Raw genomic sequence first — 27,505 nt, 5'->3', positions numbered from 1 at the left:
CTCTTCCCTCACCACTGATTCCATTCACCTTCTTGGCCACTATTCCAGACTGTTTGCAACTTCGGCATTCCAAATGATCCCGAGCTGAGTTTCCAACCATATAGCCTCTCCATCTAAAAATACACATACTTCCACTTCCATAACAGAGCCTGGCTCCACCACTGCCCCAGCTTATCTGCTGCTTTTGTTACCTCCAGACTTAACTCTCCCAGCTGGTCTCCCATATACTTGGGTTAATTCAAAACTCGGCTGCTGGTACTCTAACCTACACAAAGTCCCCTGCACACGTTGACCTACATTGGCTATTGGTCCACTAATGCCTGGATTTTAACATTTTCATCCTTTTGTTCAAATTCTTCCATGGCCTTGATCCTCCCTATCTCTGTAACTGCCATCAGCCACACAACCCTCCAAGATCTCTTGGTTCCTCCAACTCTAACCTCCTGTTCAGCACCTACTCCTTTCACCTTACCTTTGGAGCCTGTCCAGCCTCTAACCTTTTTACTTATCTCCTCCTAAGAGACACTCCTAAAAAGCTACGTCTTCAATCAAATTGTTATTCACACATCCTAATATCTCCTTCAATGGTCTGGTGTAATTTTTGTCTGATTATACTCCTGTCAAGCATGTTAAGATGCTTTCCAACATTAAGGGCACATATAAATGTGTGTTGACGTTTTTTATTTAAAGAAACCAAACATTACAATCAGTTACAAATTGAAACAGAAAAACTGTCAAACATTTAGTTGCAAATAAATGTAATCATATTTTAAACTAAAGTAGCAACCAAACTACATAGAATTATTTTACTTTTTGCAGTGGAACGGTGTAATTTTTTTATGGCAACTGAGAAAAACACTGTCATAGCAGTTTCAGTGTCGCTAATCAACAGGTCAGATGATCATACATACTACAAGTTACTTTATGTGACCAATTGCAAAAAAAGGTGTCAGGCAAACTCCCCACCTGCCAAGAATGAGGCACACATGATTTCACCACACGAACAATTAAAACTTAAAATTGCAAGCCCCTGACTGGAAAGATATTTGCATTGTAACCGACAGTGTTGGAACAATGGGGACCCAGTCGTTGTTTCCCCAATACACAGAAGTAGTGGTCAGACCAGTTTTGGTCACATGACTGACTGTTGGAGGTTTTGAATTTGAACTTCCAACAGAGGATTTAACTCAGAAAGCCATGTGCTCCTGGAACTGAAGGAGAAACTCTCCAGTCCTACCTGCCTCCATCTCTTTCCCACCGAACTGAATCTTGTGAAAACACGCAAACCTCGAGGGAGAAAAGTCTCCTACGTGAACAAGGTTTAAGTAGAACACTAGGCACTGATGAACAGCAAGACAACCTACAATCAAGTGAGCTCAAAGCACAGTAAACAAGAAACTCTTCTGATATTGCCTCAAACCCCTCTCTACTATATTTTCCTCTCCTCTTTTCTGCCCCTATTTGCATATGCATATCTCGTGCGCATACTAGCGTGGACGCATCGTATATCCGTAGGCGTTAACCATATTAGCGATTAAGTTTTAATAAAATTTCATCTTTCTTCTTTAAACCTGAGAAAACCTGATGTGTTGGTTTCTTTGCGTTATAATTGGAAAGCTGTGAACAGGAATTCACAAAGGAGGAGCTCAAAAAACAGTGTGTTTAAAATTAAACCCTGTTACAATAAGACCAGGTGAAGAGAGTAACAGACCCCCAGACACCTTTCTCACCTGGTCGTAACAATAGGTTCAAAATAAGTTACTGTAACTGTACTGTCAAGAAATTCTATCGATACTGCAATTTCCACTGCAGCAGAAGGAGGGTTCAAACAGTCTCAGGCCAAATACGGTCATAAATCTGTACTGTGAGCTTGTTGATGTCATGAAAAGAAATACACCTATAAGAACCAAAAGTACTGTGCTCAGCAAATGATAGATCTGTACCTCAACTGCATTTAGTCACTATAGCTCTGTGCCCCTTGATATCTTACCTGATAAAAATATAGCTATTTCTCTCTTGAAAATTTTAATTGACTTAGCACCCACAGCCTTTTGAGGGATTGAGTTCAGATTTCCACCATCCTGTGTCTGACAAAGTACTTTGTGATTTCACTCTGAAATGACCTAGCTCTAATTTTATTATACCCTTTGCTCTGGATTCCGCCATCAAAAGAAATTCTCTGCATCTACCCAATCAAATTACTATCAATTTACATCATCACTGAACCTGCTAAACTCAAAGAAAAATAACTGCACTGTACAGCCTCCAAGGCCAATATACTTTTTCAGAGGATTGGTGCCCAAGGCTGACTGTAGTACACCAGATGGGGTCTGTCCAAGGCTCTGTACAATTGAGGCATCAATTCCTCACTTGTGTATTCCCCTCGAGATAAAGGCTAACATTTCATTTACCTTTTTGATTACTTATGCACTAGTTCTTAAGTGATTTATGCACATGGACACCTGTCCTCCAATGGCTCTAGTCTGCCACAAGAAAGTATTCATCGAATTATAGAATGATACAGCACAGACGGAGGCCATTCAGCCCATCATGATTATGCTTGCTCTTTGAAAGAGCTATCTAATTAATCACACTCTTAATCACGACTCTTTCCCCATCGCTCTTCAAAATATTTCCACTTCAAGTATTTATCCAACTCTCTTTTGAAAGTTACTGCTGAATCTGCTTCCACTACATATTCAGACAATGCATTCAAGATCACAACAACTCACTGTGTGCAAAAAAATGTCCTCACATCACCTTTGACTCTTTTGCCAATCACTTTAAATCGGTGTCATATGGTGACCGATCCTTCTGCCACTGGAAATCGTTTCTCCTTATATTTTCTATCAAAACTCTTCAAGATTTTGAAAACTATCAAATCTCCTCTTAACCTTCCCTGCTCTAAGAAAAACAAAACCAGCTTCTCCACTCTAGCAACATAACTAAAGTCCTCATCTCTGGCATCATTCTAGTAAAGTCTATAGTGCACTCTCTTTAAGGCCTTGACATCCTTCCTAAAAAGTGCGATGCCCAAACTTGGCCACAATGCTCCAGCTGGGACCGAACCAGTATTTTTTAAATGTTTTGCATAATGTTTTTACTTTTGTATTCTATTTCTCTATTTATTAAGCCAAGAATTCTGTATGCCTTTTTTAAACAGCATTCTCAACTGTCCTCTCTACCCCTCATTCCTCATCTATTTATTCTGATTTGTCTTGCTCAGATCCAAACGAGGTAATTTCACACTTGCTCACATTTAACTCCATCTGTTTTATTCAATCAATTAATCTCTGGAATAAAAACAAAAAGTGCTGGAAATACTCAGCAGGTCTGGCAGCATCTGTGGAGAGAGAAGCAGAGTTAACGTTTTAGGTCAGTGACCTTTCACCTGTAGTACTTGAAGTTCATGTCAAATCACTGATTTCTAATGATGCCATGTGCAATGACTGCAACAGCGCACCCTGTGGAGCAGCGCGGCATTGTTGACAGCAACTTCTCGATTTCCATGTTTATCTGCACGTGTGGAGGCCAGAAGTTGCTGTCAATTTTACACAGTAATAATAGCGAACGCTGACAACTTCACCACTTTTGTTACTACAAATTCCGGGCCTTTAGCTTTATGAAATTGGGAGAAAAAGTCTAAGTATCATTCAGTGCGTTCACAGTAAATACATAAGCCAAGGTCCTCCACTTCTGCACAAGCCAGCCCACAGTTTCCTGCTCATTTATTTTCTAATAACAATATATCAGTAATTCAGACTGACAAATTTTCAAAAAATTGGGAAATAGCAAAAGGATAATTTAGTTTTACTGATTCATATAATGGCATTCAGTATTTATATATTTGATAATTCAGTTTAAAAAAGCATGGTCATCAAGGTAAAGTAACTTGGAAGATTCTTTTTCTGTGTCAGTACACCAGGATATCTTTGGAATTCTCTATCACTTAGGGCAGTGGAGATGGAGTCATCAACTATTTTCAAGGCTGAAATCGACAGAATTTTGGACTCCAAGAGATATGGGAATCAGGCAGGAAAGTGGTTTTGAGGTCGAACATCAGACACATTTTTATTGAACGGCAGAGCACCCTCAAGGAGTTGTAAAACCACTCCTGCTCTTATTTCTAATGTACTTACGCTCTACACATGATAATACTCTTTTAAAAATCATTAGTTTCAATAAGAGGAAAAGTAAACAGGGAAAAATTGTTGTTGCTGCAGTTATTAGATTATTTACTGCAGCATGAACTCAGGGTCACATCAGCAATCTCAAGAAGAGAATGTTCCAGAACTGGACCCAGCCCAAAAATGCTAGTGAAAGAGAAACTCTTCTGGACTTCACGATTCAGCTACATGTAATCATTTGACTCTTGTTTCTCGTAATCATGTATTTTACAATTCACATGACTTATTCTAAGCACACTGATGGTAACTACTGGAGAGTAACCAAGTAAGTCATCTACAAATATCACTCATTCATAACCCATGATTTTGACCAAATAATTTGATGTGTTTCTTTCCTTGGTGCTGTTGCACTAGGTCTTAGCCGCTAACTCCTTCCTGCAATTACAAAAAGTATATTAATTGCTGTATTTCTATTTCCGAAACAAAATACAACCCCATGGGCTAGTTGCTAATGATTAATGACCCTAAAACATAGAATAAACCTTTACATATGAATACATATCCTCTTAATTCTCATCATACTGTACAGTCAAAGGCTGTGTATCTGGAGTACTGCATTCAGTTCTAGGCACCTCACTTCAGAAAGGATATCGTGGCCTTAGAAAGAGTGCAGTGCAGATTTACCAGAATACCACCACAGCTAAATGGTTTAAATTATGAGGACAGGTTGCACAGACAAAACTTGCATTCCCTGAGTATAGATGATTAAGGGGGGTGATCTAATTGACGTGTTTATGGTGATTAAAGAATTTGGTTACATAGGGAGAAAATCTTTCCTCTTGTGGGAGAGTCCAGAACAAGGGGGCATACCCTTAAAATTAGAGCTAAGCCATTCAAGGGTGATCTCAGGAAGCAATTCTTCGCACAAATTGATAGTGGAAGAGTGTAACCCTTGCTGCAAAAAAGCTGTCAAGGCTAGGCCAATTGAAAATGCCAAAACTCACAGACTTTTGTTGTTTAATTGTATGATGGGATATGGAACCAAGGCAAGTAAATGGAGTTCAGGAACAGATCAGCCAGAATCTAGCTGCATGGTGAAACAGGCTCAAGGAGCTGAATGGCCCAATCCTGATCCACCTTTGAGGCTGATTTTTATGAGCGCGCCACAAATTGCAGCGGCGCACTCTGATTTTGCCGTCCTTCCTGCGCGGATGCACAGTCGCTGAGCCCCCACGATATTTCGTGCAGGGACTCACTTAAATGGAGGGAGCAGAGCAGCTTCCCCTGATGACATTGAGGGGGCGGCTACTCCATCCCTGGCAATGGCGTCCAGTGCCACTTTTAAAGGGCTTCAAGCCCTTAGAAGAAATTTTAATTTTTAAAGTTATATTATGTTGCATTATTTTAAAAAATTTAAATAAATGCTGGTGGCCCTTTCCCCCACCACACCCACAAATGTTTATTTTTGGGCACATATCACCAAAATGAACTTTATTCCCAAACTGGACTTTCCCTCACAACCTCGTAACATTTGCCCTTCAACCCCTTCCCACCATCCCCACAGCCAATAAAAAGTGTTTTCCCCGCTCCCCGCCACCGCCCCCTACCTCAACCTCCCCCCCACCTCCTGCACTGACAATCTCACTGCTCCCCCCTTCCCCACCAGTGAATATCATTGTGGGGCTGCCACAGGGGCAAGTTAAGTTAATTTGCATCTTTTTAACTTAGTTTTAATATTAAAATGAAGGCCCCACAGCCGCACCGAGGCCTCACCACCGCTAGTAAAGTGCAGCAGGTCCTTCTCGGCATCGGGCACCGTGGTTGGCCTCTCCCGCAAGAATCTTCCAGGCTCCCCGCCACTAAAAGTGTGCAAAGGAAACCCGACAGAGCCCGAATGCCGGACCCGGAAGCCCGACATGACCCGGCCCAAATCCGACACGTGCCGTCGGATCCCGTCAGGGTCGGGTCGGGTAGCAGGCCTTTACATCAGTACATGGGTAAAGGCCTGCTATCTCACCCGACCCCGGTGGGTCCCGACATGCGTTGGGTTCGGGCCGGGTCATGTCAGGCTTTCGGGTCCGGCATTCGGGCTCTGTCGGGTTTCCTTTGCACACCTTTACCTGCCACGACCCCCGATGCTGGAGGGCTAGTAAGATTCAGCCCATAACACTGTGAAAGCTCTCAAATGCAATTAAAAATATTCGAGTCTGCAAGCATACATTGGAACTATTGTTGCTATCTTGAAGACATTCCTCAGTGCACACTATAAATGTTTCCTACACTACCCCTTCTTACAGCTTCTCTGCGAGAGACTGATAATTAATTCACATGTAACATTGGTTTATGTATCCCAAATTCATTTTATATAAGATAGGGAGAGAAGACTTTCATCCAATTAGTTAGGATTTGTTATGAGCTCATCAGTTATAAAAGAGCAACTTAACCAAACTTAACCAATGTTTTCCCTTAACCCTTCTTGCAAAAACAAACAGAATGATTAATGAATGGTAAACTCCTGTAATAATTTCAACTGCCACATCACAACAGATGCAGTATTGTTTGTTTATTAATTATGCCTTGAGACACCAATAAACTGCACCATTGCCCCCCCACCATTCAATTAGTTGTCAACAAAATCTTTCCAGTTGTGCTGGAGATGGGAAATCTCAATCTGCACTGGGGTTTTTTAAACAAACATGATACAAAATTGGGACTGATAGTGCCCATTGTTTGGGCGCTAATGGCATCCATGGTATGCGCACACAAGTTTGGAGTGAGTCGTGCCAGATGCCTTAACCGCTGGGTGGAACACTACCTAGAACTGTACTCCAGGGAAAATTTTGTCACTGAGACCGCCCTCAATGCAGCCCAGTCTCTACCAGTCATGAATGACCTGGACGAGCAGCCAACAAAATCGGAACTCAGTAATGCCATTGATTCTCCAGCCAGCGGAAAAGCCCCTGGGAAGGATGGCATTGCCCCTGAAATAATCAAGAGTGCCAAGCCTGCTATACACTCAGCACTCCATGAACTGCTTTGCCTGTGCTGGTATGAGGGTGCAGTACCACAGGACTTGCGCGATGCCAATATCATCACCCTCAATAAGAACAAGGGTAACCACAGTGAGTGCAACAACTACCGTGGAATCTCCCTGCTCAGCATAGTGGCGAAAGTCTTTGCTCGAGTCATTTTAAACAGGCTCCAGAAGCTGGCTGTGCGTGTCTACCCTGAGGCACAGTGTGGCTTTCGAGCAGAGAGATCGACCGTTGACATGCTGTTCTCCCTTCGCCAGCTACAGGAGAAGTGCCGCGAACAGATGCCCCTCTACGTTGCTTTCATTGATCATACCAAAGCCTTTGACCTCGTCAGCAGACATGGTCTCTTCAGACTACTAGCAAAGATCGGATGTCCACCAAAGTTACAAAGTATCATCACCTCATTCCATGACAATATGAAAGGCACCATTCAGCATAGTGCCGCCTCATCAGACCCCTTTCCTATCCTGAGTGGCGTGAAACAGGGCTGTTTTCTCGCACCTACACTGTTTGGGATCTTCTTCTCCCTGCTGCTCTCGCATGCTTTCAAGTCTTCAGAAGAAGGAATTTTCCTCCATGCAAGATCAGATGGCAGGGTGTTCAACCTTGCCCGTCTAAGAGCGAAGACCAAAGTACGGAAAGTCCTCATCAGGGAACTCCTCTTTGCTGACGATGCTGCATTAACATCTCACACAGAAGAGTGTCTGCAGAGGCTCATCGACAAGATTGCGGCGGCCTGCAACGAATTTGGCCTCACCTTCAGCCTCAAGAAAACGAACATCATGGGACAGGACGTCAGAAATGCTCCATCCATCAATATCGGCAACCATGCTCTGGAAGTGGTTCAAGAGTTCGCCTACCTAGGCTCAACTATCACCAGTAACCTGTCTCTCGATGCAGAAATCAACAAGCGCATGGGAAAGGCGTCTGCTGCTATGTCCAGACTGGCCAAGAGAGTGTGGGAAAATGGCGCACTGACACGGAACACAAAAGTCCGAGTGTATCAAGTCTGCGTCCTCAGTACCTTGCTCTACGGCAGCGAGACCTGGACAACGTAAGTCAGCCAAGAGCGACGTCTCAATTCATTCCATCTTCGCTGCCTCTGGAGAATCCTTAGCATCAGGTGGCAGGACCGTATCTCCAACACAGAAGTCCTTGAGGTGGCCAACATCCCCAACATATACACCCTACTGAGCCAGCAGCGTTTGAGATGGCTTGGCCATGTGAGCCGCATGGAAGATGGCAGGATCCCCAAGGACACATTGTACAATGAGCTCGTCACTGGTACCAGACCCACCGGCCGTCCATGGCTCCGCTTTAAAGACGTCTGCAAACGCAACATCAAGTCCTGTGACATTGATCACAAGTCGTGGGAGTCAGTTGCCAGCGATCGCCAGAGCTGGCGGACAGCCATAAAGGCGGGGCTAAAGAGTGGCGAGTCAAAGAGACTTAGCAGTTGGCAGGAAAAAGGACAGAAGTGCAAGGAGGGAGCCAACTGTGTAACAGCCCCGACAATCAATTTTATCTGCAGCGCCTGTGGAAGAGTCTGTCACTCTAGAATTGGCCTTTGTAGCCACTCCAGGCACTGCTTCACAAAGCACTAACAACCTCTGGGCGCTTACCCATCGTCTTTCAAGACAAGGCGGCCAAAGAAGAAGAAGTGGCATTTGGCGCTTAAAGCTCCGACTAACGTCCACTTGTAACCTCGCACGGCTAAACATGCGTTCAGTAATAGGAAAGATGTAAAGGGATCAACAACTTACAAGTTAGTTGTTGGTTGGTTTCTTCTGGCTGTTGCTTCGATCCCATAGTGTTTGGTGCCCTTGATAGTTGCGTAATGTTGCAAATGTTTTCAGGGAGTGGTGTAGAAGGACTTTTTGCTGACTTCAAGGCTTCTGCACAAACCAGTTGCTCCCAGACATGGGTGCACTAGTAGCCATTCCCCATGGAATACAGCATGACTGGGAGAATGAACAGTGGACACACGAAGCAGACCAAGCTGCTGGAAGAGAAAGAAGAGGAAGGGGAGAAGAGCTCTCAGCAGGAGCCCAGATCCACCTGGGGTGTTCAGGAAGCAATTCTCCTACCTGAACTACAGCAAGGAACAAAGTGTGCAATGTCTGCGCTTCAGTGAAAATGTCCTCACTGAAACCTACCACCTGCTGCAACCACAACTGCAACCTCAGAGCAAGACAAGGACTACATTGCACATGAACTCTTATCCATCTGGTTCCTTTCAGGTTCGAGCTGGAGGTATTTGCAACATCTCACACTGTTGCATGAGGGAGGTCACTGACACCCTCTATTCATTGAGAGCCAATATATTGCATCCTCAACAATCATGAGCTTCTCTTGGATTGCAGGCTTTCCTGTGGTGCAGGGTGCCATTGAATGCATGCACATCACTTTGTGGACACTGCATGTCAACTCTTCCCTGTACCAGGACCCAACTGGTATGTGACCATACGTAAAGAATCATGTGGGTCCATGCAGGTCCTGGCAGCAGTGGAGATGTCTTCACTTTGTGCCTGTCTGCTGTACCAGATGCATTTGAGCCACCACACCAAACCAAAGTGCAGCTACTGGGTGGCAAAGGTTATCCACTGACCACATGGCTGATGACTCGTGTATCTGCAATGCATACATGTGCAGCATGTACACATTGAAAGCTATGCTGCGACACAAAATGTGATGGAGCAGACTGAAACATTGCTTCCACTGCCTGGACCACTCTTGAGGAGCCCTGCAGTGCTTGGCAGATTGGGTGTCAAGATTTGTTGTGGTCTGCTGCATGCTGCACAACCTCACCATCATGAGGGAACAGCCCTTCCCACCAGTAAACAGTGAGTAGTTCAGGATCAAGAGCATTATGAGGAGGAACAGAGGAGGGAACTTTCTGACCGGGCTGTCCTTGAGCAACTCACCCCACTCCAATACCAGTAACCAGCAATAAATGCCAGAGGCAAAAAGTGGTCCAACCGTGCCTAATAAGAGAAGTTAAAGATAGTATTAGATTAGAGGAAAAGGCTTAGAATATTATCAAAAAGAATAGTAAGCCTGAGGATTGGGAGGATTTTTAAATTCAGCAAGGGATGACAAAGAAATTGATAAAGAAAGAGAAAATAGGAGATGCTAGAAACATAAAAACAGATTGCAAAAGCTGCTGTAGGTATGTAAAAAGGAACAGATTAACAAAAATAAACACGAGCTCCTTAGGGGAAGAAACAGGAGAAACAATAAATGGGGGATAAGAAAATGGCAGAGTTCTTAAACAATTCTTTTATCTGTTTTCACAGTAGAAGACACAAAAAACATTCTCGCAGTAACAGGGAACGGGGTCTACGAAAATGAGGAACTTAATAGTACTGGAGAAATTAATGGGACTAAAAGCCAACCAATCCCCTGGACCTGATGGCCTGCACCCTAGGGTTTAGAAGAGGTAGCTACAGAGATAGAGGACGCATTTTTTTTTTTATTTTCCAGAATTCCCTAGATTCTAGTATGGTCCCCATGGATTGGAAGACAGCAAATGTAATTCCACTGTTCAAGAAAGGCAGGAAAGAGAAAACAGGGAACTATAGGCCAGTTAGCCTGATGTCAGTCATGGGGAAATTACTCGAATCCATTATTAGGGATGTGATAACATGGCACTTGGAAAATCATCACATGATTGGGCAGAGTCAACACAGATCTATGAAAGGGAAATCATGTTTGATAAATCTGTTAGAGTTTTTGAGGACGTAACTAGCAAGGTTGATAAGGGGAACCAATGGATGTAGTGTATTTGCATTTTCAAAAAGCATCCGATAAGGTACCTCACAAGAGGTTATTACACAAAATTCGGGCTTAAGGGATTTGGGGTAATATATTAGCATGGATTGAGGATTGGTTAATGGACAGGAAGTAGAGATTAGGAATAAATGGGTAAAAGCAAAATACTGCAGATGCTGGAAATCTGAAATAAAAACAAGAAATGCTGGAAATACTCAGCGGGTCTGGCAGCATCTGTGGAGAGAGAAGTAGAGTAAACGTTTCAGGTCAGTGACCTTTCATCAGAGTTCAGCCCTTCCATTAGCCACAGCCTCAGCAATGGGTATCCCAATATTGGCCAGCACCCTGTTCTGCATGGGGATCAGAACCTGCAGATATACTTCTCCTCCTCCGGTTCCGCACCTTGTCCTGCAAGAGAGAGGGAAGTGTGTCTGTGGGTGTTATGCAATCTGTTTGGCTGCTGTGGCTGTCATGCTTGAATAACTCTGAGATGTGGCAGTGCTGTGTGAGGGTGCAATGAAGTATATGAACGTCAGGTATGAGTCCTGACTGATATGGATTGCTGATAGTCAAGTGATGGGAGTGTGGTGAATTGAAGTGTGTCTGAGCTAATGGTTCAGTTGGTAGAATATGGCATTTGAAGATATATTCACTGACCTTGATTGTTCATGTGAGGTCATTGAACTTCTTGCAGCACTACGTATCCAAGTCCTGAGGGCCTGACTCCTAGCATTGACCTCCATGGCTACCTGCTTTGACTGCCTTTCGAGTGCATGTCTGAAGGGCCTCCTGGCCCCTTCAGGATACGAGACACCTCTCTTACTCTGCACCTTCTCCATAAGGCATCCACTGCAGTATCTGAAAACCTGTTAGTTCCACTCTCTATATTATGCCATTTCTTTAATGTTTCACAGGTCAGATTCACTTCCTGCAAAACTGACAGCACCTGCTCCAGCCACAATGCACCTCCCCTTTTATAGATGCAGGCTAGCTTTAACTGGTGCTAGCCACTCATGATATTACCCCGTGCTCTGGCGTCCAGTAAATCAGCAGTATGGTGGCTGGTCGCTGAAATCATTTAAAACAGAAGGTAGCACAAAATTAACAGGCTGTCTACGTAACAGTCAACGGGAGCGAGTCAATCATGCATCACGATCACCGTGCCTGTTTTCCAGGGCTATCAAATTTAGCCCCCGGTAGATATGAAAAGTACCTCCACATTTTATGTAACACAAAATTGTGATAAGCCATCCCTGAAATAAAAATTGTCCCGATTATTTAAGTGCAAATTATTAGTCATGATAAATTAAGGCAATTGACTATTGAAATGGTCATGTTTCTGTGGCATATTGAATAACAGTGCAACCCTTGTGAATCTATTCTAAAGTTTCCAATATGTATTTACACCACTAAGCAGGTGCTAAACCTTCAGCTCAGCTATTTTTCCAAAAGAAAAACAAACATTTTGAAGGTGATCTCCAATTGCATGGCTAATTACATCCAACTACACAGAATGCTTGTTAACTAAAGAATTACAAATCATTCCAGTTTCCTGATTGTATTCTGTAATTATATCCACTGCCAAAAGCTTAGAACATGTGTTTCTTAGCAGTGCTATATTTGGCCATCTGCACTTTTGACAGCCAAGGTCATGCACCTTTACAAGATAAAGGGCAACAAAATTCAATCTCATGGGAAACATTGAAGTGGACAGGAAATCAAAACTAATAGCAATTTTTCCTTTCACTATGATCCTATTATTAGCTGGAGAAACAATTTTAATCATCAGTTATGATGTATTTGCCCTTATGTTTGATTTGATTAGATGATTCACCCGAAAAACATCTCTAAACCAGTTTTGAAGATCACTTGTGACTTGAGTGAAAACAACAAAAAGCTTGATGCAGAACAAAATGAATTATGGAAAACATTCGAAGTTAACAGCGCGCCATAATACACAAAGAACAACGTGACATTCATCTTATATGTGGCAGTTTTTTAATGGTGAAATCCAGAGATTAAAAAAAAAAATTTATTGTCTGGTACTCACTTCCACAGAGGCAGGGGAGTGCATGCTATCTGTGTAAAACAAAGCTCCCCGAGGTCTATCATTTAAATGGGGATAGGTATTGTCACCATTTCTCAACTCTACAACGATAGGAGGTGCATAATTTGTGCTGAAAGCTGCTCGATCTGATCACTTACAGAGCTCACTTTCTGCTTTCTTCCAGATCTCATCTTTGAGTTGGTTCTTCATTTTGTTTTATTTTGAAAAAAAGAAAGTTATGTCATGACTTCAGATTATGAGTTTTACTTGCGACAAATTAGTCAGTTAGACTGCAATAACTGATCCTGTTCTCTCATGTCTACTACATAGCTGTCAAGAAAATGTTGTGAAAAATTAAAGATACTGGTACGTATACCAAAGGGATAATCCTTTGCCTTTTGTAGACATTTAATCTCCCTCCAGGATATGAAATAAGGTAACTATTTTGACCTTTCTTTCACCTCTAGCCTTTTTCTCTCCATCACAATCGCTCTTGCTCTCTGCTTTATCAATACTATTATGGTCAAGTTCCTCTGAATTTTCCTCTTATTCAACTTGGGAGTTTCAATTCCGACCAAAGCAGAAGAGGTTCCATACGGCAATGCCACAAAGGCAGTCATTTTAGGCCAAAAGTCAGCTATTTTTAATCATTAGTGAAGCTTTTTAACCAGCTGCTTTTATATCATTGACATCCAGCTGCAAGAACACATCAAGGATTGACGCAAAGACCACTGCATCTTTCAAGGGAAAATAGATAAACATATGAAGCAGAAGAACGTATAGGGCTATGGGGAGATAGCCGGGGCAGTAAAATTAGTTTTGAATTGCACCAGAGAGCTCAGCCACATCATGCTGTAAACAACTCTGGTTACCTCATCGTCATTAGTCTAAAATGGCGGGTGCTCATTGGTATAAAGTTTTGGTGCTCACCTTTTGTTCAGGAGGTTGCTACACCAATCCAAAAAATGTGCAGTATTAAAGCAACAGAAGTTACAGGCTGGAGAGATAATTACGGTACCTGACAGGGAGGTGTGAATCGGGACTCAAGATAAGCTTAGGATAGAATAAAGTATGCAGACTGGCACTAAGAATATCATGCAGTAGCAGGAGCACCCTCAAGTGTTTGACTTGAGAACTGATATTGTACTCAATATAAATGTGTTTTTCTTTCCCCATTTCCCTTCAGTGTACTTTTTACCTGCAATTCTGAAGGCAGTCACTGGTCCTTCTGTATGACTTTCCCAACATGGCTGTTATGTAGGTGCTTTTTTATTGGTATGCACATGCCAAAATACTGTCCCTAAAGAATCTAGTTTGCTACCAGCCTGGCTTTGGTTTTTCAACAGGCTATCCAAAAGTATCTAAAATGTAAAATTCTGTTTCTAAAAGCAGAAGTTGTCTTTTCTCTCCCCTCCATAATGCATCTGGAGGGCAAATGTTTACAGTTTGAATATTATGTACAGATAATTTGTACATCAATGCTGGATACCTACAACACAGTAGATAGACCAAAATGTTTAAACTACAAGTGTTGCTCACTTGCTGCCCAAGGACTAACCAACTCGCTATTCGAGTGAGCCCCCACATTGGTTCCCAGCACTCCTGTTTGAAACAGGTAGGATCCTTATTTCCATATTCAAATTTGGATCTTGTACTTGTTACAGGACCCCAGTACAATTTTCATGGGCCAGCCTTGAGCTCTGGTGTGGAATGACCTGACCAGCAGTACTTAAAAAGGGGGTGCTCCAAATAACCCAGCAGACAAAGCAGTGGGGGCTTCCTGCTGTTCTGTGCTAATAAGTCGCATGATTGTAGCTGGTAAAATACAAAGCCAAGGTACAACACAAGCTGAGAATGTGGGGGCAGCGATCTCTCTTCATGGTGGGTCATTAGGTGCGAGGCGCTCACGTTGTTGCTGTACGTGGCGCAGGTCTGGCCCATACCCCACTCCTGAGCTTTGGCGGTCACCCGAGCCAGTTTCTGCTTCATCTGGGGATCCAAAATGGACTGGGTCCGGAGGGACATGATGTTCAAACCTCTGGATAAGGGCGGGAAAAACGTACCCAACGTGGCCCTCATCCTGATGATTACCTTCGTGTGCGGCTGCATCAAGCTGTGTGTAAACCTCCAGTACGCAAACTCCATGTGTCACTACGTGCTGAGGTTCTATCTGTCCCCGGTGTTGCGAAGGATGGGCCTGGTCACATTGCTGCGGAACACTCCATTCAGTTGGACTGTGCCGTACCACCTATCCTTCGTGGAGCAGTTTCTGCGGGAAAACACCTTTGACCACCGATCCATGAGGCAGTGGTCTGTACGGAATGTCCTCAAAACCCTACGGGCAAAGGAGACGGTGGATCCTGTCGGATGGTTCCCCGAGCAGACCGCCAAAGTCATTTGGCAGAATGCCTCATCACCAGAACTTTCCAACAAGCACCATGATGTAGCTTGGCTGGTGGTGAGAAGAGCCCTCCCTGTCAGATCCTTCTTGCACGCCCGAAGTCTCACCCCCTCCGCACAATGCCCCCGTGGTGGCTGTGATGGGGAAGAGACAGTTGCCCACCTCCTTCTGGAATGTGTCTTTGCAAAGCAGGTGTGGAAAGAGATGCAGTGGTTTTTGTCGAGGTTCATCCCAAGCAGCTCTGTAACACAGGAGTCTGTGCTCGACGGGCTGTTTCCAGGGACGCACACCAAGACAAACATCAACTGCTGCTGGAGGACTATCAATTCGATGAAAGACGCCCTTTGGTCTGCCCGAAACTTGCTGGTCTTCCAGCGCAAAGAGTTGTCCACGACCAAATGTTGCAGACTGGCACATTCCAAGGTCCAGGACTACGTGTTGAGGGACGCACTAAAGCTTGGGGCAGCCGCAGCAAAGGCTCAATGGGGAAAGACCACAGTGTAAGGTCCCCCCACCAAGCTGAACTGAGGGGCTGGAGCCATGGGAAACCCCTCAAACTGTATTGGGAAATTTTTCGTTTGCTGTAAAATGTAAAAATGTATATGGCATGACAAATGAAATGGAAGGCTGGTGAGGCAACTCATGATTGTATTGGAAACTGATCACCTTTGCATTGTTTGTATTTTTTTGACTTGGTGCTGTTTGAAACTGTTTGGTAATGTTTTTTTTTTACAGATTTTTATGAATAAAGTATATTTTGGAAATAAAAAAGTAAAATACAACATGAGCCTTGTGCATATTCACCCTTACATGAAGTAAAATGCAAACTGACAGAATGCATTGAGAGTTTTCATCATTAGCAAATAAGCATAAGTTTCAAAATATTTCTATCAGGGGTCTTTATTTGGGTATTTCAGTTTAGACCAGAAAGCCTGTCCATTATTCGGTTATTTTTCAGTTTTATTTTTTAGTCCTGTAGCCTTATGCTAAAAACAGAATAGACATATGCCACATGAGTTTATAACCATATTTCCACAGAAAGGATTTGGAAATGGGGTGCATATAATCAGTGTGCTTCAAACTGAAGTGGGTTGAAACAAGTATAAAATAAAGCAGCTTAACAATTGTCATCTGGTCTTGTCTCACTAAAAAGTTTTAGGTCTTAAAGATCCAACAAGTGCACACAAGTCACATGAGTCAAGTGAAAGGCGAGATAGGCAGCTCAAATCGCAAGGAGGCATTATTATTACACACCTAGGTTACAGTATTGTATTAGATATGAGGCGGTATGGGGGCACTCTCATGCATGAGTTTAGTCTTATTGTATTGCACTAGGGAGGTCAGAGATGAGATTTCTGAGGATGCTGCCAGGACTGGAGAATTTTAACTATGAGGAGAGATTGGACAGACTTGAGGTGTATAAAATTATGAGGGACATAAACTGTGTCAATAGGAAGGACCTCCTTCTGTTAGCAGAGGGGCCAATACCCAGGGGGCATAGATTTAAAGTAATTGGTAGAAGGATTAGAAGGGAGTTGAGGAGAATTCTTTTTCACCCAGAGAGTGGTGGGGATTTGAAACTCACTGCCTGAAAGGGTGGTAGAGGCAAAAACCCTCATCACATTTAAAAATACTTGGATATGCACTTGAAGTTCCCTAACTTACACGGCTACAGATCAAGAGCTGGAAAGTGGGATTAGGCTGGATAGCTCATTTTCAGTTTGTACAGATACAATGGACCGAATGGCCTCATTGTGTTGTAAATTTCTAGGATTCTATAAGATGCTCAGACTGCATATGGGAGTTGCACTACTACTGAGAAAAGAAAAATTGAAAGACCACCCAAAATTTGTAATATTAATAGTGGGACTAGGACACAGTAAAGTAGAAAAGATATTTTTCATCTCTGAAACCCCAAGTTAAAATCCAGCACAAACTAATCATACTAAAGTCACTTTATTCTGAAGACTAAAGCTGAGTTTGGCCTGTCTTGGTCCAGTTCCAAAGCTATCGGAAATTACAAGTATTCTAAAAATGGGTAATTATAGAATACTGAAATGGCAAATATTAGTTTTTATAGTCTTGAGTTTGAAGTACAGATGCTGAAAATAATGCCATTGTTTTCAATACAGCAGTCACAATGTGCAACAAAATATACAACTCATTTAGAAACCATTTATTAATCACTATTCAGTAATGGGGATAAGGTTTCAGCACTAAATCAATATTTGGAATCAAACTGTTAAAACTGTATTACTTAAATGTCAAGAAATTTTAGATGTGGAGGTGAAAGAACTGTGTTTTCTGGGGGAGGGGCTAAAAATAAACCTATTTGCAATTTTGTTCTGTGGTTGACCATGGAATAATTGATTTCTGTCCACGGGGTGAAAGGCCATATGAGTTACATAAATGGCGCTTCAGGCTCAACCCAGTACTAATAAACAGAAAACCAGAACACAAGACACTGCCTTTGTCACTGAGGATTTATACGGACCTGCAGGCATATGCTGCTCCTTAACATGCATTATGTTCCAGTATGTCTACCAAACAATGTTTTCATTCATCCAGATACAGATTTAAAGACTGAATCCTATTAGTTCCCAGGTCATCATACTTCTACTGAAGAGAACTGTGGCACTCTACTGCTCAGATGACAAATGTGAACTTTAATACTGGCACATGGCCAACAAATGTGTTTGCTTCTCTCTGCCTGTACTCACCTTTCCAATCATGTGACAATATTCAGTCCAAGGTCCCTAATCACAGCATGTCTCAATGTAAAAAATCAGCAGTCTGAGCACGTTTCTGCAACCATTCCTATCACCCTTCTTAAAACTACCATAAATAAAGCAATACTGCTGTTCAATTTTGCTTAATGTTTTCCAATTCAGTGCTCAGATCACCAGTCATTTGTCAACAGCATCATCATCAAAAACAGCTATCAAAGTTGAGAACTACTTACCAGCTCATAGTTGACTGGTGGCAAGCACGGTGTCACCACCTGGGGGAAAAAAAAGCCAGCAGGTTTAATTTCAGTGCTTCAAGCCAAGGTAAGACAAATCAAATAACACTTATGGAACACTTCCACTTTGAAAACAAGTGATTTTCTCAAAAATCGCAATACTCGAACAGGGAAAAGGACTACATTTCCATTGCAAAAGGTAATAATGTTGTTCTAGGAAAATATTAACCAGCTTGCTAGCAGCACATCCTTGAGAGCACACAACCCATTTCCTGATAAAATGTCATTGTGTAATCAAGCCAGAGCAAACTAACAAGGTAAACACACACCTGGTCTACCTTTAGTGGATAGCTGCAAATCATCATATTTGTGTTCAAGTACTTTTAACAAATTCTTACACCAGCCATATTGTGAGTTTGAACATGTAACAACCAATATTGGTGAATGATTTACTTGAGAGGAAAAATGTTTTCCCTCCATGTTTAAAAGCTGCAACAGATAAGAAGCCGACTCAATGTCGGTATTTTTATCATCACGGGAAATCTTTCCATTTCCAGTGAACTGATACGTCCAGCTTTCCTAACTTATTTTGCTTAAACTGATCCATGGGTGAGAAATTTGCATTTTGAGTTTATATGTTATTTGTCATGCTCTGTTGTGTTTATTTTCAGTACTTTTGGAAGGGCTGAGTACATTTTGTCCCTAGTTATGGCTGTAATTGCAGAATATTATAAATTATCTTTACTGCCTTGAGGATTGTTTCATCATAATATATGCATTTTTCTGGAAAGTTACTGCAGGCACCAACAGTCTTATAGTAGCACAGTGCCGATCACATGAAGCTGTTACTTTTTCCTCATGATGTGATGGCATTGGCAAGGTCACATTTATTGCCCACTCCTTGTTACCCTGTGAAAACGATGATGATCTTCTTATAATGCTGTGTACCGATTGTTTTTACAACTAAGTGGATTGCTAAACCACTTCAGAGGGCATAGCTTAGAACTGCAGCTGATGGGATACCTTTCCTGGAGGACGCAATGAAGTTTTGAGAAAATCATGGTCAATTTTTCTAGACCAAATTAATTTAATTCAGTTTCACAACTTGCCATGATGGGATTTGAACTCCCGACCTATAGGTTGCTACTACAGCACCATAACCATGATACATCATTATCCTTTGGGCTGATAATAATGCTGTGTTATAATTGCATAAGAACACTTCAGAATGGGCTGAAGTTCAATCTCAGGCTTTAGATGTTGTTCGCATTACCTGGCACATCTCAATGCCTTGATTGATTACAAACTGCTCAGTTGGTAGCACTCTCACCTTTGAGAAGATTGTGACTTCAAGTCCCATTCCAAGACCTTAGCACATAACCTAGTTTGACACTTCAGGGCAGAATGAAAGGAATGCTGCATTGTACATGGTAGTTTTTTCTGATGAGCTGTTAAAACTGAGGTCCCAACCACCTGTTTAGGTGGACATTAAAGACTGACCAGAACCAGCTGGTCTTGAGGCTCAACATGCGCTTCACACAGCTCAATTTACCGACACATTAATCAAAGCTCGATTTTTAAAGAGTGCCGCTGAGCATTTATCAACTGTATCAGCAGCTGTCATAGTTAACATTTGGAAACATTCTCAACTCCTCGATGGACTGGGAGAGTTAGAACACAAACTCCAAAATAAGACAATTGTTAAAATGCTGATGAATAAAAATAAATTGACAGGAAACAATGTGCTATAAGCTAAAAAGTCGCCCATTTTTGTTGCAGAATGTTTGATCTCTACAAATAATTTGCACTAGCCATAGCATAAAATGGTGCATGCCTGCTGACATACACACTAGAGAAAGACCAGTGTGGCCAAAGAAGCATGTGCACATATCTGGCCACATGGAATCTCTTTCCTCTTATTTGGCAACATTCTTTCTCCAATTCTTTCATTGCCTTTCACATAAGTAGCTCATTAATAAACTGATTAGCATAAGGAACAAAGAAACTTGCATTTGTAAAGCACTTTTCACATCCTCAGGACAACCTGAAGCTTCAAAGTCAACCAAGTACGTATGAAGTGTAGTCATGTCATTATGCCGGAAAATGCAGCAAACAATTCCTGCACAGCCAAGTCCCACAAATAGAAATTGGATAAATTACCAGATAATCTGTTTTTATCTAGTGATGTTGTTTGAGGGATCTATGTTGGCCAGAACACCAGGAGAATGCCCTTATTATTCATTGAATAGCACCACATGAAATTTTCTGCTCACCTGAGAGGGTGACGTCTCATCTAAAATCCAGCACCTCCAACAAAGCAGCACGCCCTCTGTAGTGTACTGAAGTGTCTGTCTGGATTATATGCGCAGATCTCTGGAATGGGGCTTTCGTGCCTGACCTTCTGACTCAAGAGGTCAGAGTACATCACTGGAAGCCAAAATAGTGCTGATCACAGTGAGGCTAGAATCTGCCTGAAATATAACTTGCAAATGCCTGTTCAGACTCCCCAAACCTGTACAATGAAGCATTCTGGCTTCGAGCATATCTTCTTCGGGTTTAGTTTTCATATAGGAATCAATTTTTCCAACTGGAAAGCAGGCGACGAACCTTTGGTGGTGATCACATTTCAGTTTCTCTTAGAAAAAGACGGCAAAACAATCGGACAGAAATGCTAGGAAACTGACTCAATGTATGGACTGCATGTTTATTATAAATTAGTACATCGTGTTCACTAGCACCACACTTTTTTTTTTAATATGTTCATGGGATGTGGGCATCACTGTCAAGGCCAGCATTTGTTACATATCCCTAATTGCTGTTGACAATTGAGTGGCTTGCTAGACCATTTCAGATGGCAGTTAAGAGTCAACCACATTGCTGTGGGTCTGGAGTCACATGTAGGCCAGACCAGGTAAGGACAGCAGATTTCCTTCCCTAAAAGACATAAGTGAGCCAGAGGGATTTTTATGACAACTGATGATAGTTTCATGACACCTTTACTGAGACTAGCTTTCAAATCTAGAATTTTACTAATTAAGCTCACTTATTAATTGAATTTAAATTTCATCAGCTGCCGTGGTGGGATTTGGACACATGCCCCCAGAGTACTAGCTTGGGCCTCTAGATAACTAGTTCAATGACATTACCACTACGTCATCTCCCCCAATGTGTACTCTTCAATATGTATATCGAAAAATAATTACATCATTCTAGTCAGAGGAAGCTGGCCATTAATACCAACGTCATTTGCATTTCTCAAGTTGCATTAAAAGTGGATTGATACAGAACAGATTCAGACCTTATTGAACACTTTAAAATATGAAACAGTCTTATTGCATAGGATTGGGAGAATGAAACCAGACTCTAGAATTCAAAGTTTCATTCCATGCCTAATGCAACAAGGCGGAATTGTGGAACCTACTGGAAATGGTTTATTTGAGATTTCTAAATCCTGCCAAAGGATAGTTGCTTTTACTGCTGCATGATAAGAAAAGCTGTGGAAGTGATAAAATGAGAAACAGAAGAGGGTGAACAGCATGATGGGACCTTCCCCAAAATGCTGTAGCATGAAATAATTAGATATGCTTTACTACTCACAATTCCCTCATATGCTTGTGCAAGTTATTACCATAGGGAGGTGAAGGGTGAAACAAAGATGCTTGCTGATAGGAAAAATTTAAAGGACATTTTTTCCCTGCTGCTCTCATACACTCAGTTGACCGTTTGACAGCACCTTCAGTAACTTCATGGCAGCATGTTGTCCATTTATGAATTAAGCATGGCACAGGAAGACCAAGAAGGGGTGAGGGTAAAAAACATCTGACAAGAGGGAGCATAATTCCCAACACAACTGCAACCTGCACAAGCACAAAAGATAGTTTTAGAAACAACTTTCATGTTGGCAAAATATATATTTCTAAAAGTTGTACCTTTGGTTCTATTCAGTGCCACTCATCACTATGACTTCCCAACCATGTGAATTAACAGCTGACTTGTTTCCAGTCAAAAACAGCAAGTTTCCAATGCCCCTCCCTAAGTAGGGGAACACCACAGAATCCAGTCTGTACTTGACAGCGCATGCAGGAATCACATCCTATCAGCTTTGACAAAAGGTCATATTCCAAAATGTCTCATTTGTCAGAGTTAATAAGCTTCTGTTAATTTTTGAAACAAAAAGATTAGTATTTATAAAAACACCTGCTAAAAGAAAGAAAAAGCAAGTCTACTTCACCAGCACCTGACTAGAGTCCTCCACCGTTGCTAAATTATCAGACTGCTAATCCGAAATGCAGTACTGGAAGAGCAGAAATTTCCACCAATTAAACATTGGGAAGACTGAAGCCATTGTCTTCAGTCCCTGCTCCAAACTCCATTCCCTAGCCACCAACTCCATCCCTCTCCCTGGCAACAGTCTGATTCTAAACAAGCTTCCAATCACATATCTGCACCATCACGAAGACCTGCCATTTCCACCTCCGTAACATTGTCCTACTTTGCCCTTGCCTCAGCTCATCTCCTGCTGAAACTCTCATTATGCCTTTGTTACTTTGAGACTTGACTATTTCAACACACACCAAGTTCCGTTTACCCCTCAAGTTTGTGTTCGGTGACCTATATTGGTTCCAGGTCAAGCAACGCCTTGATTTTAAAACTCTTGTTTTCGAATCCCTCCATGGCCTCGCCCCTCCTGATCTCCGTAATCTCCTCCAGCCCCACCACCTTCTGACTTATCTGCTCTCATCTAATTCTGATCTGTTGAACATCCCTGATTTGAATTGCTCCACCATTGGTAGCCACATTTTCAGTTGCTTATACTTGAAATTCAAATTCCCTCCATACACCTTGCCACCTTTCTTTCCTCCTATAATACGTTCCTTAAAACCTACCTCTTGGACCAAGTTTTTGGTCATCTGCCCTACTATCGCCTGATGTGGCTCGGTGCCTAATTTTGTTTTATAACATGCCTGTGAAGGGCCTTGGACATTTTGTTACGTGAAAGGCGAGACATAAATAAGTTGTTGCTGTATCTATACCACACCTGATCACATTCCGATTAGTCCCACAAAAACTTTCAAAGTAATTATTGTTCTTAATAGAGTGAACTTGTAAGCAAGATTCTACAACAAAAAATGGGATAGGTGGCAAGTTAATCTAAATTCTTTTGGTAGTTTTGATCAAGGGTAGAATGTTGACCTGGACACCAGGCGATCTCCCTGCTCTTCTTCAAAACACAAATATAACTACACAGACAATGCAAATGAATTAAGGTCACCAAAATAATCCAGGGGGCACTGCAAGATCTTTGGAAGGTTATCTTCCCGATTCATGCTAAAAGCATGAACACTGTTACAGTGAAGGCACTTGATAGGTCTTTTCCTGGAGATGCTGCACAAAGAAATACAGGATTCATGGTCCAAATTATTGAAAGAGTGTTAAGATGAGTGGATCTGCACTAAATTCCCTTTGTAGATCGTAAATCTGCTTCTTTTAAACATTTACAGAAGGATAGTTGGTGAAGTTGTAACTAAGGCCGTATGTCAGCAAGAATGAACATGCTAGGAATGTTTCCTCACTCTTTGAATAGACTGAAATATTAATTGTATATTCTGTAATTTGAGTAGAGAGGCACTTATATCAGTTTATCTTATGAGGCTTTTTTTTTTACACTGGCTAACAGTAAAAAGGTTTAATAGTCAGCAAATGTTAAGATATGAAAAAAAATGTCATCCCTCCCTCCCATTCACTAAGAAATAGTGGCATGAATGACCGTAGCAACTTATTTAGATAAGCCTGGATTATATGTAGGATGTCTATACAAAGACCCATGCACAACACTACTAGTATAAGCAAAACCATTTTGAAGTCAATAGCAGACTATTCAAGGAATACATTTAGTTAATGCAAGAATATCAACATTTCTAACCAAATACTAGGATATGTTTCAACTGTATTTAACTCCAAATCAGATGAAATTAGACTAACCTTGTACAGACCACTGGCAAAACCATATTTTGAAATGCTACATGGAATTTTATGCACTCTACTTTCAAAAAGAAATCAATTATTTTTTGACAGTTCAATGATGAAAGATTCCAGATTTTAGGCTCTAAGTCTTCACTGGAGAAAAAAAGTTAGAAAGGCTACATAATCTAAGTCTTTAAAAGGCTAAGGCAGAGTCCGTGAAGATCTATGCAGACAATCTATGTGAACTGAACTTTAGGATACAAGAATGAAATAATCAAGGCTCAAGTTACAAACAAGATTTCTAGAAATCATCCTATAGCGTAGTGGCTTATAGAACAGAATCCTAGAAAAATTAGCTAATGCTGTACCAATTAGTTTGCTCAAAAAGGAGTTGTCTATATTTTTAGTTGGGGTCTGATTGGAGGTTATAAGGAATAGGTATGTATTGAGGTAATAAATACTACAGTGGGCTGGGGAGATAGAAGTCTTCTCTGCCGAAGAACATGTCAGGATTAACAAGGAGAAATGGGCAGCTGAATAGTCACTTGTTTACTGGGGTTTATTTAGTTTGCAATCTGTGAAACTTAGATCCATGAGATGGTTCCCTATGTTTATGCTGCTAGATGCAGCTCCCATATCCAGACGGCAGAATCACAGACTCAGGTTTTCATGGGTTTACCAATTCTGCCACTAGGTTAAATGAGCAAAATTTAGTAGAGCAAAAGTTTGGAGTTAGCTTTTTTTAAAATTCTTGCATGGGATATGAGCATCACTGGCAAGGCCAGCATTTGTTGTCTATCCTTAATTGCTTTTGAAAAGGTGCTGGTGAGCTGCCGTCTTGAACCGCTGCAGTGCTTGAGGTGTAGGTACACCCACAGTGCTGTTAGGAAGGGAGTTCCAGGATTTTGACCCAGCGACACTGAAGGAACAGCGATATAGTTCCAAGTCAGGATGGTGTGTGGCTTGGAGGGGAACTTTCAGATGGTTGTGTTCCAATACGTCTGCTGCCCTTGTCCTTCTAGGCTGTTGAAGTCGCGGGTTTGGAAGGTGCTGTTGAAGGAGGCTTGGCAAGTTGCTATAGTGCAACTTGTAAATGGTACACACTGTCGGCACTGCGTCGGTGGTGGAGGGAATGAATGTTTTAAGGTGGTGGAACGTGTGCCAATCAAGCAGCCTGCTGTGTCCTGGAAGGTATCAAGGTTCTTGAGTGTCATTGGAGCTGCAGTCATCCAGGCAAGTGGAGAGAATTGCATCACACTCCTGACTTGTGCCTTGTGGATGCTGGACAGGCTTTGGGGAGTCAGGTGGTGAGTTACTCACCACAGAATTCCCAACCTTTGACTTGCTCTTGTAGCCACAGTATTTATTTGGCTGCTCCAGTTCAGTTTCTGGTCAATGGTGACCCCTCCAGGATGTTGATGTCTCCCAGAATTGTAATTAATGAGTGCTACTATAGAAGCAAATGATAAATATTCTGAATTTTGCTCAATTTCTTTTGAAATCAAGCAGTATTTATGCAGAACTTTCCAATAGGAGTGGGAAATAAATTAAGCTGAGTGGATTTCACATTAAGGTAGCTTGTACATGTTCTGTAGGGAAACAAAAGAGGCTTGATAGGCTGATTGGTTTTCTCCTTCACATGGTGTTTTGCATTTTTGTGTGAAGGAATAACAATGTCTGTACGTTTGTTTGGACTAGTGTTGATGTCCCTGCATTCCCACTGCCAAATCCAGCTGCAGACTTGCAGGTCCAAGAAAAGCTGCCTGATTTCATGCAACCAGTGTAGAACATGAGCTCCAAAAACAATATTTGGCATATTTCAATTTTAACTCGGTGCTAGTATTCAGTGGGTGAATAGCGGTGAGAGTTAAAAATTTGCTCACTGCTCCAGAAATGAGGCTCACAAATAGGCATAGGAAAAATGGATGCCAAACCAAGCAGGGAAGAGATGAAGAGGAGCAACTGATGAGTCAGTTTGGGTGAGATTTTCAAGAAGAGTGGAGAGGCTGAAAGATTTAGGTAGTTTTTCCAGGAAATAGGAACCAGGCAACTGGAGTCTCTGGCACCAATGGTAGGACAAAGGGCGGGCAGATACATAAAGAGCCACAGTACGAGGAACAGAGTGCTTGGGAGCAATAAAGGGTTGGAAGGGATTGCAGAGACAAGGTGGGATGAGGCTGAGAGGATTTAGAGATGAGGATGAGGATTTTAAATTTAATGCTTTGAAGGCAAGGACAGGGGAGGTCAATGAGCAGACTTAATGCAGGAATGGATACAAGTGGCAGAACATTTGCAAGAGGGAGGACGGAAACCATTAGAGTAATCGAGTCTTGTAGCAAAGTGGCAGAGGTAGGGATGGAGACAGGCGATATCGTAGCGGTATAGGTAAGCAGTTTTGGGGTAGATTTTTTTTTTAGATTTAGAGATACAGCACTGAAACAGGCCCTTCGGCCCACCGAGTCTGTGCCGACCATTAACCACCCATTTTTACACTAATCCTACAATAATCCCATATTCCTACCACATTCTCACCTGTCCCTATATTCCCCTACTACCTACACTAATGGCAATTTATAATGGCCAATTCACCTATCAACCTGCAAGTCTTTTGGCTGTGGGAGGAAACCGGAGCACCCGGAGAAAACCCACGCAGACACAGGGAGAACTTGCAAACTCCACACAGGCAGTACCCAGAATTGAACCCGGGTCGCTGGAGCTGTGAGGCTGCGGTGCTAACCACTGCGCCACTGTGCCGCCCTACTTTTAAGAAGACACAGATTACAACACTTCAGCACTGAATCATGAAATCACATTACACTAGGATCCCACTATAACACTGTTGAAAGGATATGGCATCTGAAATTAGCTCAGGATTGAACAGAACCCCCAACGTTTGCAAACTGTCAGGTTAACATAAAACAATGGCCAGAAGGGAGAGGCAGAACAATTAGTAAGCATGGGAAGCTTTTACATTTAGAGTACTTTTTCACTTTAAAATAGATCTGGCTCTGAGCTACCAAAACAATGATAAATTTAGTGTATACAGTGAGAGTAAGTTAATTGGTGTTACGGCACAGAAAAGATTTAACATAAATATTGCAGTCGTTGCCGGAAGTTATCTTCAAATTTACTAGCACAGCCATCAGCCCGCACCCGACCTCATGTACTAGAGAACTGTTGCCTCCATTCTACTGTCCT

The 27,505-nt window shown here is 42.1% G+C and overlaps 1 protein-coding gene and 1 long non-coding RNA gene across 6 annotated transcripts in view; one reads left to right on the top strand and one right to left on the bottom strand.

The window, feature by feature from the left end:
* LOC137347116 (tensin-3-like) overlaps positions 1-27,505 on the bottom strand; it is a 547,175-nt gene that overhangs the window by 247,232 nt on the left and 272,438 nt on the right. For 4 of the 5 annotated variants that reach the window (XM_068011228.1, XM_068011247.1, XM_068011256.1 and 1 more), the window contains one exon: positions 18,344-18,382. The exons of the other annotated variant lie outside the window; for it this stretch is intronic. In XM_068011228.1, coding sequence (XP_067867329.1) covers positions 18,344-18,382 — 39 coding nt within the window. The remainder of the gene's footprint in view (positions 1-18,343; positions 18,383-27,505) is intronic. 5 annotated transcript variants of the gene reach the window in all.
* LOC137347146 (uncharacterized) overlaps positions 18,227-27,505 on the top strand; it is a 102,588-nt gene continuing 93,309 nt past the window's right edge. Inside the window, exon 1 of the long non-coding RNA XR_010968873.1 lies at positions 18,227-18,431. This is a non-coding gene — a long non-coding RNA (uncharacterized lncRNA). The remainder of the gene's footprint in view (positions 18,432-27,505) is intronic.

The sequence above is a fragment of the Heterodontus francisci genome, chromosome 2 (assembly GCF_036365525.1).
Source record: "Heterodontus francisci isolate sHetFra1 chromosome 2, sHetFra1.hap1, whole genome shotgun sequence".
In the NCBI taxonomy this organism is placed as follows: Eukaryota; Metazoa; Chordata; class Chondrichthyes; order Heterodontiformes; family Heterodontidae; genus Heterodontus; species Heterodontus francisci.
This window is presented reverse-complemented; position numbering and strand designations above follow the sequence as displayed.